The sequence below is a fragment of the Capra hircus genome, chromosome 27 (genome assembly GCF_001704415.2).
Source record: "Capra hircus breed San Clemente chromosome 27, ASM170441v1, whole genome shotgun sequence".
NCBI lineage: Eukaryota > Metazoa > Chordata > Mammalia > Artiodactyla > Bovidae > Capra > Capra hircus.
Genome location: NC_030834.1, coordinates 42,167,525 through 42,184,217, shown reverse-complemented (window position 1 = coordinate 42,184,217; position 16,693 = coordinate 42,167,525). Strand labels below are relative to the sequence as shown.

At 39.5% G+C, this 16,693-nt stretch overlaps 1 protein-coding gene across 1 annotated transcript in view; it reads right to left on the bottom strand.

Annotated features, from left to right (window-relative positions):
- The window catches only part of CSMD1 (CUB and Sushi multiple domains 1), a 2,085,346-nt gene that overhangs the window by 250,743 nt on the left and 1,817,910 nt on the right, over window positions 1-16,693 (bottom strand). The window contains 3 exon segments of the mRNA XM_018042044.1: window positions 1,336-1,452; window positions 5,116-5,310; window positions 14,574-14,761. Coding sequence (XP_017897533.1) covers window positions 1,336-1,452; window positions 5,116-5,310; window positions 14,574-14,761 — 500 coding nt within the window.

The window sequence follows — 16,693 nt, the reverse complement described above, 5'->3', positions numbered from 1 at the left end:
AAAGAATTGGACACAACTCAGTGACTCAACAACAAACACAGGATTTTAGAGGCATTGGTCATCATAAAGAGTGGAAATCTAGTAAGTTTTACTGTTCATTTTTTATAACAAAATAAATATTTTGAAGCCAGTTTTTCAGTTTTTAAATTAAATTGGTATTCTCCATTTTCCACTTACTGATAGAGTCAGTGGACCTTCTTGGGAGTCTGGTCTCTCTGCCCTGGTTTCTGTGATCACATTCATCACCCTCTAAGTATCAGACACCTGATTTTTTTTAACACAGCAAGATGACACGAGGGAAGCCTTGCCTGGAAACTCAGTCACCCTTGAGAACTGCCTGAAAGAAGGAGCTTAAGATACTGAATACGTTGCCTTGCACTGTTTATGAGGTGATCTAAACCACCAGAGGCTGAAGTAAGTCCTTGGAGGAGGTTTTTATTAGATTTTTAGAAGCCTGTGATTAATATAAAAGAAGTTCATAGAAATCATGTATCCCATATGCAAGTTTCTTGAGCAGCAATTAACTTTCTCATCACATAATTGTGTTTTTAAAATGTTTGCCCTCAAACAGAATGGAACCTTAGAATTTTTGTCAGTTTTATTTCTATGAGAGGGTGGCTGCTATCTTGAGTGTAAAGAAAAGAATTATAGAGTATGTTGGGTTTTAACTTTTACTGTTGGGAGAAAGGAACTATTCCATAAAATTATAAAAGCTATTCTCTTCTGACTCCGGGAAAGAATCCAACACAGAGGTATCTTCCCGGTCTAGAGTGAGAGGGGAGATGTTGAGGAAGCCGCCAGAAGCCTGTCAGCATAGGGCCATCTAGGCATGAAGCCGTCCCAGAAAATTGGCTCAGGGCCAAGTTCAGGAAGGAAACTCGGGATGTCAGATTCAGAGGGGTCAGACAGGGCACTGCCTACTTGTACACCTGCAGTCACTCAAAGGTGGGTTCACTGACCCAGTGATTTCCAGAATAATCAATAATCAAATATACATGCCAGTATCTCACAGACTGATCAGGTTCCCCTGGCCCACATGTGAGGAAATGATCTTCCTCACACACAGACAACCAAAAGAGAAAATGCTTCCTAACAAAAACAAGAACAAAGCCAAAATTATTCTGCTTATTCTGGATTGGAATCCGAGATGGAAGTTTAAGCATTTTACATCCACTACAGTGGATCTTGTATGAGACACCTTTGGAAAACCTGTCACACATCATCTTTTTTTATATTAATTCATTAAATCAAGGGCTGATGCATTTGTTTATAAAATGATGGAAATATTATCACAGAAAGAAATATGACAGTGAATTGAAAATAAGAAAACCTTACCAAATTCCTTTGGTACCGTTATTGAATAGAGGCAGATCTGACCGGCGGTATAGTTGTGAGGGTAATTGGGTGACAAGACCACCCCCTCTGATCCCGTGTACTGGCCTCCGCAGGGGGCTGAAAGAGATCAATCGAGAATTATGTGCTGTGCGTAACCACACGGCAGGTGACAGGGACCTAAAAATGACAGCATTGTGCAGTCAACATGAATATTCAAAGACCTAACAAGGTATCATAGTCAAAAACTGATTTTACATCTCTATCAAAAGTGAAATAAGAAGAAAAGCAAAGATGGAGCAAGTGAGAATAAAAGTAACTCAACTTAAGAGGAGGACCTAGTATTATTTTTAAGAACGTTCTCAGACATGCTAAAATAATAATGAAAACAGTTCTCATGAAAGTAGGAACAGGTCGAATAAAGACAAATTCTTAAGTTACTTCAAAAGTCTCACTAGAATTTTCCAGTTGATCTCAAACACCATATTAACTTAAGTGATACAAAGATTATTTCCATTTTGTAATTGTCTAATTACTATGAGACTAAAAGAAAAATAACCATTTTTAGTCTTTGCTATCCTTTCATCATAGATTCAGCTCAAGAGTGATAGGTATAGTTACTAGTATATCTGGGGTCCTTTCTTGTAAGTCCCACTGAAAGCTGAAGGAACGCAAAAGTAGAAAGTTAAGGCAGGTACATTGTTGAGGTGCTATGTGCACAACTCAGTGAGAGAAGATTGTGTGTTTATTTTCCCTCTGATCATCTTATTTACTCTCAGCATTGCACTTGCTGAGAAAATTAAAAAAAAAAACAACAACTGTAGCCTGGATATTCAAAATACTATTGCTAAGCATCTTAAAGTAGACATCCAAATAAATTCCAGTTTTGAAAGATCCAGTTTTTGGATTAAATTGCAAATCCTTCCATTTCTCCTGTTTTTACTTAAAAAGAGGTCCATGTCTGCTCATCTGTTTAGAATGCTATGTATCCACTGAGGTGGCACTGATTCCACCCTCTGTGGCCTGACTACATGCCTCCTTATCCTGGACACCTTCTGTGATCTGGATTCATAATTATTTTCAGTCTGTTGAAAAGTTCATATATCTATAGCTTATTTCTTCTAGGTGTGACAGTTTTCAAGCATTAAAAATGATAGAAATCAGAGATGACATGCTTAATCTTTTGATTAGCACACTGTTAAGTCCTAATGGATGGCCAGGATGAATAAAGCTCCTCAGATGTTGACGCTGGCGTCAAAGTGCCTCACTGATGACTGCGCAGATTTCCCAGGGCCTGCTCTATGTGCCTGGAAAGAAAAGTCAAGCTCTAGGAAGTCAACGAGGACAGCTTAGACACCTGACAGCTTCACACTAGTAGAGATTTCACTTAACTGAGCTAAGAGCAGCCTTCATGCTAATGTCTTAACTCAGAGCAATTTTATCACCCTAAAACAATTGCCATGACTTCTTTTTTTAAACAATCTTAAGTAGAAAAAAAATGTTTTTACTTTTACATGGAGGAAATTCTCTATGCTAAACTTCAAAGCTCAAGGTTTTCAGTGAAAGGCTGAAAGACTTCTACCAGTTGAAATGGATCACTTAATTTTTAAAAAGTCAACCATACAAATTCCACCACATTATTTCCAAAATACATATATATATGTATACATTTATATTTATACATATAAATTTTCTTAAACACTCAAAGTTCAAATTTTTAAAGATAAGTACAAATGAAGGACAGAAATTTACTTTATTTTAGACATATAAAATTCAAGCAGATCTTTTTACAAATATCCATTTTCTGTAAAAAAAAAAGTTAAGCTATTTTGAATTTTAAACAAGCATAAATGATAAGTGGAAATAAATCTTTACTGGGCTAACATTTGGATGGCCAAATGATCACACAGAGATCTTATCAATCAGGAATCATATCTTCTGATATATTTGCTCAAGTGTAACTGTTGCGCTTAGTTGCTCAGTCATATTGGACTTTTCGAGACCCTGTGGACTGTAGCCCACCAGTCTGAAATATATATACATATATATATATATATATATTTCAGAAATAACATGGTTGAATTTGTGTGGTTGATTTCTTAAAAAATTAAGTGATACATCTAAACTGATAGAAGGAGTCTTCCAGTATTTCTGCAAAGATTTACTTTGTTCACAAATAGGATGAAAGAATATTACTTTATGATAATAGGAAAAAATGAAAACTAAAAAGGATGAAATGAAAGGAAACAGACGTGGCATTTTAGGTTCTCTGCTACCTTGATAAATTGTACTGTGCTTATACATTCTTCCCCAGATTTGAAGATAAGCACCAAACCTGCATGATACACTTCAAAGCAACCAAACATTGGTGTAATTGAGAAAAATAGATAGAGAATTCTCGTTTAATTAGTAATAATTATTCTGTCCATGTTACTGTGTTAATCTGAGAAATAGGAATTGCTTTTCTTATGCTAGAAATTCTTTTATATTATTATGATAATAATAGGAAAATAAATATACTCTTGCTCTTTGGTAATTAACGTATTAAACAGACCATTTTCTAAATGAATAAGGACATGCAACAGCATTCACTGCAGATGGTAACAAGAAACTAACTCATCCATTTGGTTAATTGGAATATATGTAAACCAAAAACAACATAAACAGAAGCCATTTTGACTCATGCAAGAGACTCGAGGGTGTTTCCATTTCTGTTCTAATTCAGTAGGAAACCTCAATGAACAAGAACTGCAGGCAACAGAAAGAAAATTACGTCATGCCTTTAAAACAAACTAGTCCAAAATATGTTCTTTAATATACAAACTACAGAGATGTTTAAAATATAGCAACATTCACTTAGCTTAATTGGTGATCTGAGTAATTCACAGACATTAATTCAGCACAAATGCACTGTTTTTCATAAGATATCCAAAATAAAATATGGGAAAGGTCATTTCTGCTTAATGATTTGGAATTCTTAAGTTTTATTTAAATTTAAATAAATAAGGAAAATCATTCTTTGATGTTTTATGCACACAGATACGATGACTAGTTAACAGAAACTGCTTGATGGGTCTTCAGATATGGAAAAAACCTCTAATTTAAAATTAGATTATTTATCTATTGCCTAAATGTGACCTCTTTTTTTTTTTATTGAGTCTGTGACTAGAGAATTTATTGTGATCCCTCATAAGTTTAAAGCACGTTTGAATTTAATACAATGCACAGTTTTCACAGTTAGAAATGACCAACTATCTAAGTGAAAGAACAGTCTTTTGGACTCTGTGGGAGAGGGAGAGGTGGGATGATTTGGGAGAATGGCATTGAAACATGTATAATATCATATATGAAACAAATCGCCAGTCCAGGTTCGATGCATGATACTGGATGCTTGGGGGTGGTGCACTGGGACAACCCAGAGGGATGGTACAGGGAGGGACGAGGGAGGGGGGTTCAGGATGGGGAACATGTGTATACCCGTGGTGGATTCATGTTGATGTATGGCAAAACCAATACAATATTGTAAAGTAATTAATCTCCAATTAAAATATATATATTTATATTTTTAAGAAAAAAAAAAGAAAAATACTCTTCTCCCAGAAACCTGAGTAAATTAAATTAAACGGTCAAGGAAGTCCAAATCCTTATCCCACAATGCTCTGCAGGGTCACCCCACTAATAGGGGTAGAGGACGGGTGTGCAGACCCTCTCCCAAATGAGGGTCCAAGTTCCAGAGGCAAGTTATCCCTGAAGACAGCTATGGCCCCACACATCGGTACGTACCATTGCAGGAGGGCAAGACCCGGTTCCACGCAGGCTTTCCATCCACTCCAATTACACACGTGATGGAAGATGGGTCAGCGATCTTGTAGCCAGAGTCACACTGGTACGTGACAGTTGAGCCGAGCTTGAAGTCGGTCCCAATCCTCGTCCCATTCATTATGTTTCCAGGGTCAAAACAGGCTTCCCGTGGTTTCTCTGTGGGATAAATGAATGCAAACTCCATGAGAGCAGGGATTTTATTTCTTTAAGTCTCCAGCAAATGAAAAATGCTCAAAAAAAAAAATTGATTGACTCACGGCCAAGTTGTTAATGTTCAAGTCAATGATTATCATAGAAAAACAGAAAAAACTCCTTTGATAAAATTATATTCCTCATTTTTCAAATGACAGTAAACTGCAGAATTCCTGTTGTGGTTGATTTCCTGACTTTTATACTTTATTCATAGTAAAATGAAATCACACCACATTTTAGGAAGAGATGGGAGAACTGGCTTCTCAAAAGGAGGTGGGCTTAATTCATGTGAGTTAAAGGCGATTTTTTTATGCTGGGAAGACGATCAAGGAAGGAAGTTCTGATCTTGTACTACCCTCAGTGAATCAATGATGCTAAACTTAGCTGGAAAACATGTTTCCTGATCCGTAAGGGCCAGGCCCTGTGCCTGGAATGTAATAATTACCCAAGACAGTTCCATGCTAATCGCAGTACCTGCTGCAAGGAAGTGAGGGTGGATCATGTATCAGGCATTGAGCCAGATATCTTGCATGTTTCATTCAAATGTTCACCCACTTCTGCGACATGAGGATGATCTGGACACTGTTTTACATTTTGAGAATATGAAGCTCAAGATAGGCTAAATAATTTTCACAAAAATGCCCTGAGAAGTCCTGTCCAGTTATAGGACCACTAAAGGACACATTTGCTAAAAACCTTGTTTAGTCACTCAGTCATGTCAGACTCTTTGTGACCCCATGGACTGCAGCATTTCAGGTTTCCTTATCCTTCACCATTTCCTGGAGTTTGCTCAAATTCCTGTCCATTGAGTCAGTGATGCCATTCAACCATCTCATCCTTTGCCATCCCCTTCTCCTCTGGCCCTCAATCTTTCCCAGCATCAGGGTTTTCTTCCAGTGAGTTGGCTCTTCACATCAGGTGGCCAAAGTTTTGGAGCTTCAGCTTCAGCATCAGTCCTTTCAGTGAATATTCAGGGTTGATTTCTTTTAGAACTGACTGGTTTGATCTCCTTGCTGTCCAGGGGACTCTCAAGAGTCTCCTCCAGCACCATGACTCCAAAACATCAATTCTTCAGCACTCAGCCTGCTTTATGGTCTAACTCTCACATCCATACATGACTACTGGAAAAATCATAGCTTTGACTAGATGAACCTTTGTCGGCAAAATGATGTCTCTGCTTTTTAATACACTTTCTAGGTAGGTATGTCATAGCTTTCCTTCCAAGGCTAAAAACCTATCTTCTTCCAAATATAAGTACAAAGGTGTCTTCTTTCTCTCACACAGTCTTGTAGCTGTGTTTTGTAGCTTGTGCTTGGTAGCTTTAAATATTGTAAATGTTCTATTTTAGCAGACCTTCCAAATATCTCTAAATCATGTATCTATATCTCCTTCTGTTGCATATAATTCCACCATTTGAATTGCTTTCTGTTTGTGCTTGTCAACTTCATTCACTCCATCAGCAAAGCCCCTTGTAACATCAGAAACCTCTGGAATGGAATTTTACAGCTTTTCAAGTGGTCGATATAGATGTTATACTGAAATGTTTTTCTTTTCTTTTTTTGGGGGGGTTGCAGTTAAGAAAATGCTGTTTGTTATGAATATGTGTGAGTGTGTGTGTGGAATGGGGTTATCATTAATAATACAAATATAGGCTCAAGGATAACTTGAGTGCATAAAATAAATATGTTTCAGCTCCTTTCATTTTTTGACAATCTTTCCCCGAGGGCTAAGCACACACATAAAGGATTTCTGGAGAGTATAAATGCAAGGCTTCATTTTACCTTTATGGGGAGTTGTGATCAATATGGATTATGTTCCCTTTTAAACATTTTCCCTCACTGAGTATCTGCCTACTGTGTATGTGTATTCAGTCACGTCTGACTCCTTGCAACCCCATGGACTGCAGCCCACCAGGCTCCTCTGTCCATGGAATTCTCCAGGCAAGAACGATGGAGTGGGTTGCCATTTCCTTCTCCAGGGGACCTTCCTGACTCTAGGATCAAAAAGACTCCCCTCTCTTGCATCTCCTGCATTGGAAGGAGGGTTCTTGATCACTGTGCCACCTGGCAAACTCACTGCCAGTAAGTAAATCCACACAGTGGTATTAGAGGATGCTCCTGGGAGACTGTGGCAAGGGAGCTGGGAAAGAGTGAAGATGAAATGAGCTCTGAAAACTGCATCTTTCAAGAAGGCCTTTGACAAAATTCAACATCCATTTATGATAAAAACTCTCCAGAAAGCAGGAATAGAAGGAACATACCTCAACATAATAAAAGCTATATATGACAAACCCACAGCAAACATTCTCCTCAATGGTGAAAAATTGAAAGCATTTCCCCTAAAGTCAGGAACAAGACAAGGGTGTCCACTTTCACCGCTACTATTCAACATAGTTCTGGAAGTTTTGGCCACAGCAATCAGAGCAGAAAAAGAAATAAAAGGAATCCAAATTGGAAAAGAAGAAGTAAAACTCTCACTGTTTGCAGATGACATGATCCTCTACATGGAAAACCCTAAAGACTCCACCAGAAAATTACTAGAGCTATCAATGAATATAGTAAAGTCGCAGGATATAAAATCAACACACAGAAATCCCTTGCACTCCTATACACGAATAATGAGAAAGTAGAAAAAGAAATTAAGGAAACAATTCCATTCACCATTGCAATGAAAAGAGTAAAATACTTAGGAATATATCTACCTAAAGAAACTAAAGACCTATATATAGAAAACTATAAAACACTGATGAAAGAAATCAGCATAGTTTTAATTGTCTCTGTATCAGCATCAGCCAAACAGAGATCTCTTCGGCAATGTTTCCCAGTCTATTATAATCAACTATTAGAATATATTATTTACATACTTTTGTTAAAAGCACAACATAAAAATATAAATATATTATCATGAGTATCATATGTGCTATATAATCATATATATAATAGATAATATAACAATTATCACATATCATACCTCATTATCATGTGTATCATATACCATGTGTACTATATTATCACACATATTAAACATTACCATATGCATATGCCATATGTACTATATTAGCATACATAATGTATTGAACATTATCATACATCATACATATCATATGCAATGCATAATATTTCAATTATCATACATAATATATCATATATATACATTTTGGAAACCCCTCTAGGTCTTCTATTTTGCTTTGGTTAGGGTCTCGCAGCAAGAGCTGTGAACTCTGTTGGGACCCATGCTCTCTAATCACTTCATTAAAAACTGATTTGTTCAAGGAGTAGGGGACGTTCTGATAATTCTTTGTAGCTTCCTCAAATCCCATAGAGAGCACAGATCCATTTATTTTAATCAAATAAGGGACAAATAAGCAAAACTGTGGTCACCAGAATAATCTTTCCATCAGCTTCCTTCCAGGAGAACATACTCAGCATCTAACAAATACAAGCACTGGTCTAGGGTATACATTTTTCTCCTATAAAATAACAGAGAAAAAGTGCATTTCTGATGCCTGGTCAGCCTTTTTGATAATTTTTTGTTATAAATGTCTGTTGGTTTGGGTATGTTTGGTTAAATAACACACCCTCAATTTTCTGCTCCATGTTGCTAATGGAGAGCTTTGAGGCCAGTTTTTCTTCATTTCCCCAAATGAACTGCATCGAATCTTTTGGTTCCATTTACTCAGTTGTCAGTTCAGGATGTTTGGTGATAAATCACGGTATTTTTCTGCTTACAATTTGTCACAATTTCTAAGGAGATGACTTCATTACACAGTTCCTGTCAGTTCTGCTTAAGGACGCTTCCCAGAACTCCTGCCCTAGAGCCATGGCGATGGACTCTGCGGGGTCTCTGGGGTCACTGGCAGGACTGCCCCGAGGCTCCTTCGGGTCAAGTCCAACCGCCATGTCTGCTCTCTGCTTCCCTGACCAATGACAAATGCGTAGTCTTTTTTTTTTCCCTTGAAGTGCAGTTGATTTACAATATTATATTAGTTTCAGGTGTACCAACAGTATGGTGATTCACTATTTTTGCAGATTGAATTCCATCATAAGTTATTACAAAATAGAGGCTTCAATTTCCTGTGCTGTGAACAACAGAGGATGAGATGGTTGGATGGCATCATCAACTAAACGGACACGAGTCTGAGCGAACTCCTGGAGATAGTGGAGGACGGAGGAGTCTGCTGCGCTGCAATCCATGGGGTCGCAGAGTCAGAAACCGCTTAGCAGCTGAACAGAACAAAATAGCGGCTGTCGCTCCCTGTGCTCTGAAAGTGTCCTTGCTGCTCATCTACTCTACACGTGTGTGTGAGTTAGTCGCTCAGTCGTGTCCAACTCTTTGAGACCCCATGTACAGTAGCCTGCCAGGCTCCTCTGTCCATGGGATTTTCCAGGCAACGATACTGGAGTGGGTTGTCATTTCCTTCTCCAGGGGATCTTCCCAACCCAGGAACTGAACCCAGGTCTCCTGTACTGCAGGCAGATTCTTTACTCTCTGAGCCACCGGGGAAGTAGCAGTTAGCTAATCCTGTACCCCTAGTTGGTCTCTCCCCCTTCCTTTTCCCATTCGGTAACCACAAGTTTGTTTCCTATGTCTGTGAGGATGTTTCTGCTTTGCTTATACATTAATTTATATTATTTTTTAGATAACACTTCAGTTCAGTTCAGTTGCTCAGTAGTGCACAATTCTTCGCGACCCCATGGACTACAGCACGCCAGGCCTCCCTGTTCATCACCAACTCTCAGAGTTTACTCAAACACATGCCTCATGAACAGTATGAAAAGGCAAAAAGATAGGACACTGAAATATGAACTCCTCACATTGGTAGGGGCCCAATATGCTACTGGAGATCAGTGGAGAAAAAACTCCAGAAAGAATGAAAAGACACAGACAAAACAAAAACAACACCCAGTTGTGAATGTGACTGGTGATAAAAGTAAAGTCCAATGCTATAAAGAACAATATTGCATAAGAACTTGGAATGTTAGGTCCATGAATCAAGGCAACTTGGAAGTTCGTCAAACAGGAGATGGCAAGAGTGAACGTTGACATTTTAGGACTCAGCGAACTAAAATGGACTGGAATGGGTGAATTTAGCTCAGTTCAGTTCAGTTCAGTTGCTCGGTTGTGTCCAAATTTTTGTGACCCCATGAATTGCAGTACACAAGGATCCCTGTCCATCACCAACTCCTGGATTTCATTCACACTTATGTCCATTGATTCAGTGATGCCATCCAGCCATCTCATCCTCTGTTGTCCCCTTTTCCTCCTGCCCCCAACCCCTCCCAGCATCAGTCTTTTCTGATGAGTCAACTCTTTGCATGAGGTGGCCAAAGTACTGGAGTTTCAGCTTTAGCATCATTCCTTCCAAAGAACACCCAGGGCTGATCTTTAGAATGGACTGGGTGGATCTCCTTGCAGTCCAAGGGACTCTCAAGAGTCTTCTCCAACACCACAGTTCAAAAGCATCAGTTCTTCAGCTCTCAGCTTTCTTCACAGTCCAACTCTCACATCCATGCATGACCACTGGAAAAACCATAACCTTGACTAGATAGACCTTTGTTGGCAAAGTAATATCTCTGCTTTTGAATATGCTATCTAGGTTCATAACTTTCCTTGCAAGGAGTAAGTGTCTTTTAATTTCATGGCTGCAATCACCATCTGCAGTGATTTTGGAGCCCCCCAAAATAAAGTCTGACACTGTTTCCACTGTTTCCCCATCTATTTCCCATGAAGTGATGGGACCGGATGCCATGATCTTTGTTTTCTGAATGTTGAGCTTTAAGCCAACTTTTTCACTCTCCTCTTTCACTTTCATCAAGAGGCTTTTGAGTTCCTTGTCATCTGCATATCTGAGGTTATTGACATTTCTCCTGGCAATCTTGATTCCAGCTTGTGCTTCTTCCAGCCCAGTGTTTCTCATGATGTACTCTGCATGTATGTTAAATAAGCAGGGTGACAATATATAGCCTTGACATACTCCTTTTCCTATTTGGAACCAGTCTGTTCTTCCATGCCCAATTCTAACTGTTGCTTCCTGACCTGCATATAGGTTTCTCAAGAGGCAAGTCAGGTGGTCTGGTATTCCCATCTCTTTCAAAATTTTCCACAGTTTATTGTGATCCACACAGTCAAAGGCTTTGGCATAGTCAATAAAGCAGAAATATATGGTTTTCTGGAACTCTCTTGCTTTTTCCATGATCCAGCAGATGTTGGCAATTTGATCTCTGGTTCCTCTGCCTTTTCTAAAACCAGCTTGAAGATCTGGAAGTTCACGGTTCATGTATTGCTGAAGCCTGGCTTGGAGAATTTTGAGCATTACTTTACTAGCATGTGAGATGAGAGCAATTGTGTGGTAGTTTGAGCATTATTTGGCATTGCCTTTCTTTGGGATTGGAATGAAAACTGACCTTTTCCAGTCCTGTGGCCACTGCTGAGTTTTCCAAATTTGCTGGCATATCGAGTGTAGCACTTTTGCAGCATCATCTTTCAGGGTCTGAAATAGCTCAACTGGAATTCCATCACCTCCACTAGCTTTGTTCGTAGTGATACTTTCTAAGGCCCACTTGACTTCACATTCCAGGATGTCTGGCTCTAGGTGAGTGATCACAGCATCATGATTATCTGGCTCAGATGACCATTATATCTACTCTTGTGGGCAATAATCCCTTAGAAGAAATGGAGCAGCCATCATAGTCAACAAGACTGCGAAATGTAGTACTTGGATGCAATCTCAAAAATTACAGAATTATCTCAGTTCTTTTCCAAGGCAAATCATCCCATGTCACAGTAATCCAAGTCTAGGCCCCGACCAGTAATGCTGAAGAAACTGAAGTTGAACGGTTCTGTGAAGACCTACAGGATCTTTTAGAACTAACACCCAAAATAGATGTCCTTTTCATTATAGGGGACCGGAATGTAAAAGTAGAAAGTCAAGAAACACCTGGAGTAATAGGCAAATTTGGCCTTGGAGTACAGACTGAAGCAGGGCAAAGGCTAATAGAGTTTTGCCAAGAGAACACACTGGTCATAGCAAGCACCCTCTTCCAACAGCACAAGAGAAGACTCTACACATGGACATCACCAGATGGTTGACACTGAAATCAGACTGATTATATTCTTTGCAGCCAAAGATGAAGCAGCTCTAAACAGTCAGCAAAAACAAGACTGGGAGCTGACTGTGGCTCAGATCATGAACTCCTCATTGCCAATTCAGACTTAAATTGAAAAAAGTAGAGAAAACCACTAGACCATTAAGGTATGACCTAAATCAAATCCCTTATGATTATATAGTGGATATGAGAAATATATTTAAGGGACTAGATCTGATAGACAGAGTACCTAATGAAGTATGGATGGAGGTTCATGACATTGTACAGGAGACGGATCAAGACCATCCCTAAGAAAAAGAAATGCAAAAAAGCAATATGGCTGTCTGAGGAGGCCTTACAAATAGCCTGTGAAAAGAATAGAAGCAAAAAGCAAAAGAGAAAAGGAAAGATATACCCATTTGAATGCAGAGTTCCAAAGAATAGCAAGGAGAGATGAGAAAGCCTTCCTCAGTGATCAGTGCAAAGAAATAGAGGAAAACAACAGAATGGGAAAGACTAGAGATCTCTTCAGGAAGATTAGAGATACCAAGGGAACATTTCACGCAAAAATGGGCACAATAAAGATTCTGTTTTTAAGTGATAAAATTGTAAACTGTAATAAAGATCAGAAAGTTTGTAGATGTTAGTGTTTTGGAAGAAGTAAATTAATTTTCTGCTTAAAAATCATATCAATAAATGTAAGTTCGTTAAAAGGTTAACAAGAGTTGAAACAGTCTAAGTTTTATTTTATAATTCTGGTAACTAATAACTAACTCACACACTTAAACAAACATATGCATACATATACATATTCACTATTTTTATAAAGCCCTCAGACACGACTGAGCGACTTCATTTTCACTTTTCACTTTCCTGCATTGGAGAAGGAAATGGCAACCCACTCTCGTGTTCTTGCCTGGAGAATCCCAGGGATGGGGGAGCCTTTTGGGCGGCCGTCTATGGGGTCGCACAGAGTCGGACACGACTGAAGTGACTTAGCAGCAGCTAATATGTTGGTAAGTCCTTTTCTCTAATTCTTTGTAAGGTGCCCTGTGTTTTCCTTGTTAACATGAGAAATAGATTTGAAAATATATATATATATTTATTTTCATTACCCCGAGGGCAAAATGCTTAGGTTGGGGTGGTTTTGCTTGGGAGTTTTCTGTGTGTTTTCTCTGGATGCTGGTGACAGTGGGTGGTAGACCCCAGAGAAGTGGGCAACACCCATCATGTGACCAAAGCAGAAAGATGTGGGCAGAATCAGTGCTTGTGTGTGCGTGTGTCCCCGTGTGCTCAACCGCTCAGTCACGTCTGACTCTGCAACTGTGTGGGCTGCGGCCCCCCGGGCTCCTCTGTTACCATTCCCTCCTCCTGCTATTTTCCCGACCCAGGGATCAAACCCATGTTCCTTGTGTTTCCTGCACTGGTAGGTGGGATTCTTTACCACTAATGCCGCCTGGAAAGCCCTGGGATCAGTACTTACGCCCCGTCAAACCAACACCATAGGTGTAAGGACAGGGAAGGGCAATCAATATTTTACATTTTGAAAAATGCTGAGATAAAACTAAGCTGGTTGATGTACTTATATTGAGTCATCCTAGAGAAACAAGATAGCAAAATAATCTTAAAATAGTCCTTAATTACTTCAATTATTCATTGCATGTGCTAAGTCACTTAAGTTGTGTCTGATTCTTTGAGACCCCATGGACTGTAGCCCCCACCCGCAGGTTCCTCTGTCCATGTGATTCTCCAGGCAAGAATACTGGAGTGGGTTGTCATTTCCTCCTCCAGGGGATCTTCCTGACCCAGGGATTGAACCCGCATCTCTCATGTCTCCTGGATTGACAGGCAGGTTCTTTACCACCAGTGCCAATCATAATTTATCTTTAAGTCACCATGAATCTGGAGAAAAAACAAAAACAAAACTTCCTCCCCTACTTTCTTTTCTTTTGGCTAAGGTAGAAATGCATGTTGGAAATTTCTTCTCCTCTGGAGAGATTGGAACCTCTTCCCTAGACAGGTGAGAAAGATGTCAGAATTTTATGCATTAAAGAGATAGGCAAGATTTTATAAATAAATGTTTACAATGAAAGCAATTCTGATACAAATTACTTTCCTTGCCAGTTAAGCTGATCACAGTACCTTTAAATTCAATGGCAAACCCCGACAAGCCCACAGAAGCATCGCTTCGAAACGCCAGAAAAAGACTATTTCCGCTGCTCTCAATTCTTTCTGGGGCTTGAGAACCCTGGAAACTTCCAATGAGAGGGCTGTTGGAGTCCTCTCCTTCATAGATGTGCAGGAAATCATAGCTGGGCTCCATGTTGAAACTGAAAGGAAAGAATATTGATGAGTTTCCATATCTCCTCTTCTTCCCAACTATCAAGTCTCTGAGAGCATACAGCGATTGTATTTGCCTTTGTATTTTAACTTTTAAAAAGCAGGATGATCCAAAACCTAAATACAATAATAATCAAAATGGCAATAAATACAACAGACATCAATTATAACAAATATTAGTAGTATTTTACATAACAACCATTATCTTCAATACAGTATGATTTGAAGATATTTAAAGGAAAATGAGTCCTTGTAACATAGATACAGTGTCTCTTCCCTGTAACTGTGATATTTCTAATGAATGCAGTTTAAAGGAAGGTGGTTCAGAAGTGATGCATTTCCACTGATATTTGATTTTTATGTGAAAATATTTTTAGTTTAGTAATATATATCCTTGGTATTTGGGCTTCCCTGGTGGCTCAGATGGTAAAGAGTCTGCCTGCTGTTAATCCTTGGTGTTGCTGATGATTCTTAAAGTTCAAAAATATTTTTGGTTCTTTACTTTTAAAATTGTAATTGCCTCTGCTTGCTTAGGTAATTCGGCCAATATTTGCAGTCCTTACAATGGTACAAAGTGTGGAAGTCAAACCTCACGTCATTTCACCATGGCTGAATGTTCCAATTTTCTTTCCCTTCTCCCTCCTTCTTCATCTCTCCCCTTCCCACCCTCTGTATTTATCTGTCTCTCTCGTAATGTGAACACCCTAATAATTTCCAGTGTCTGACAATTGAAGTCCAAAGCTCTCAAGTGGGATATGGTTTGAAATGTCTCTGCCATTTACGGCAATAAGGATGACAATAATCTAGGAACTTGAAACATATGTCCACTCTGAAGTGAAAGACTGAACTTGGTTCAGGCATCTAAGAGTGGGGTCAGAATAGCAAATACAGCAGACAGAGGCTCAGCTGTAGCCCATTTTGCCTGGCCCTCCTCTGTCCCGGCACCTCTAAGTCAGATACTTTAGGGTCCTTAACGTGGACCAGTCCAGGCAGCTTCCACTCTCTTTCCTTTCCTTTGGCGACATATTTAGATATACAAGGATGGAGAGAGTCAGGCATTTTTAGATATTATCACAAACACGTGCTGTTGTTTAAGTGGCTCAAATTTATCTGGAGATTCAAGTAGTAAAGCATGAAGCCTAGGTCCCTCCCAAAGCTGCCCCCGGGTTCTGCAGGGTGCAACATGGGGGATGGCCCCGGACCCCACATGAGTGTGCTACCTGCATCTGCGCTTCTCCGCCCTACTCCCCGTCAGGGTGCCCCCGCTCCCACGTGAGCACATTTACTCAAGGAGTTTGTTAAAGGTTTCAGAGCCTGCTTATCTGATAAGCTCCCTGAAGTTGGAAAGGAAGAGGAAGTAAAAGACTGGAATGATTGAAGAGTGAATAAAGAGGCCAAAAGGAATCGCAGCGACCCAGCAGAACGTGATGATAATAACAGTTTCAGTTAGAATAGTTTACAAGGGTGTTTTTAGATTCTGATCATGCGACACCCCTGTAACTGGCAGAACTAATCATTATGACAGATTATTCTGAATGATGGAAATTCGGTTGGGCACAAATAAGTACATTCTAACTGCCCTCTGCTTTGGATGCCCCATCACGTATGCCCTGAGGTCTGAAATGATTCCTGTAAGTAGTGACGGTGCCTTTGGTTAAATCCTGTCTTATACCTATCTACACCAGATGCACAGACCTACACACTCCAAGAATAGGTAGGCCTAAGTCTGGCCATGCTTTTAAACCAAATTCAATTTGGGTTCCAATACGTGAGTGGCATCCGCCCCAAAGTCTACAGAAGTTTTGATAAAACCCTCCTCCCCCAAGACTCCCGAGTACAGGACGAGCCTTGAAGCGCGCCTGCATGTGCTCTAGGCCCTGTCATTCTTTGTCACTGTCCCCTTTGTTTCTGTCTCCTCCAGG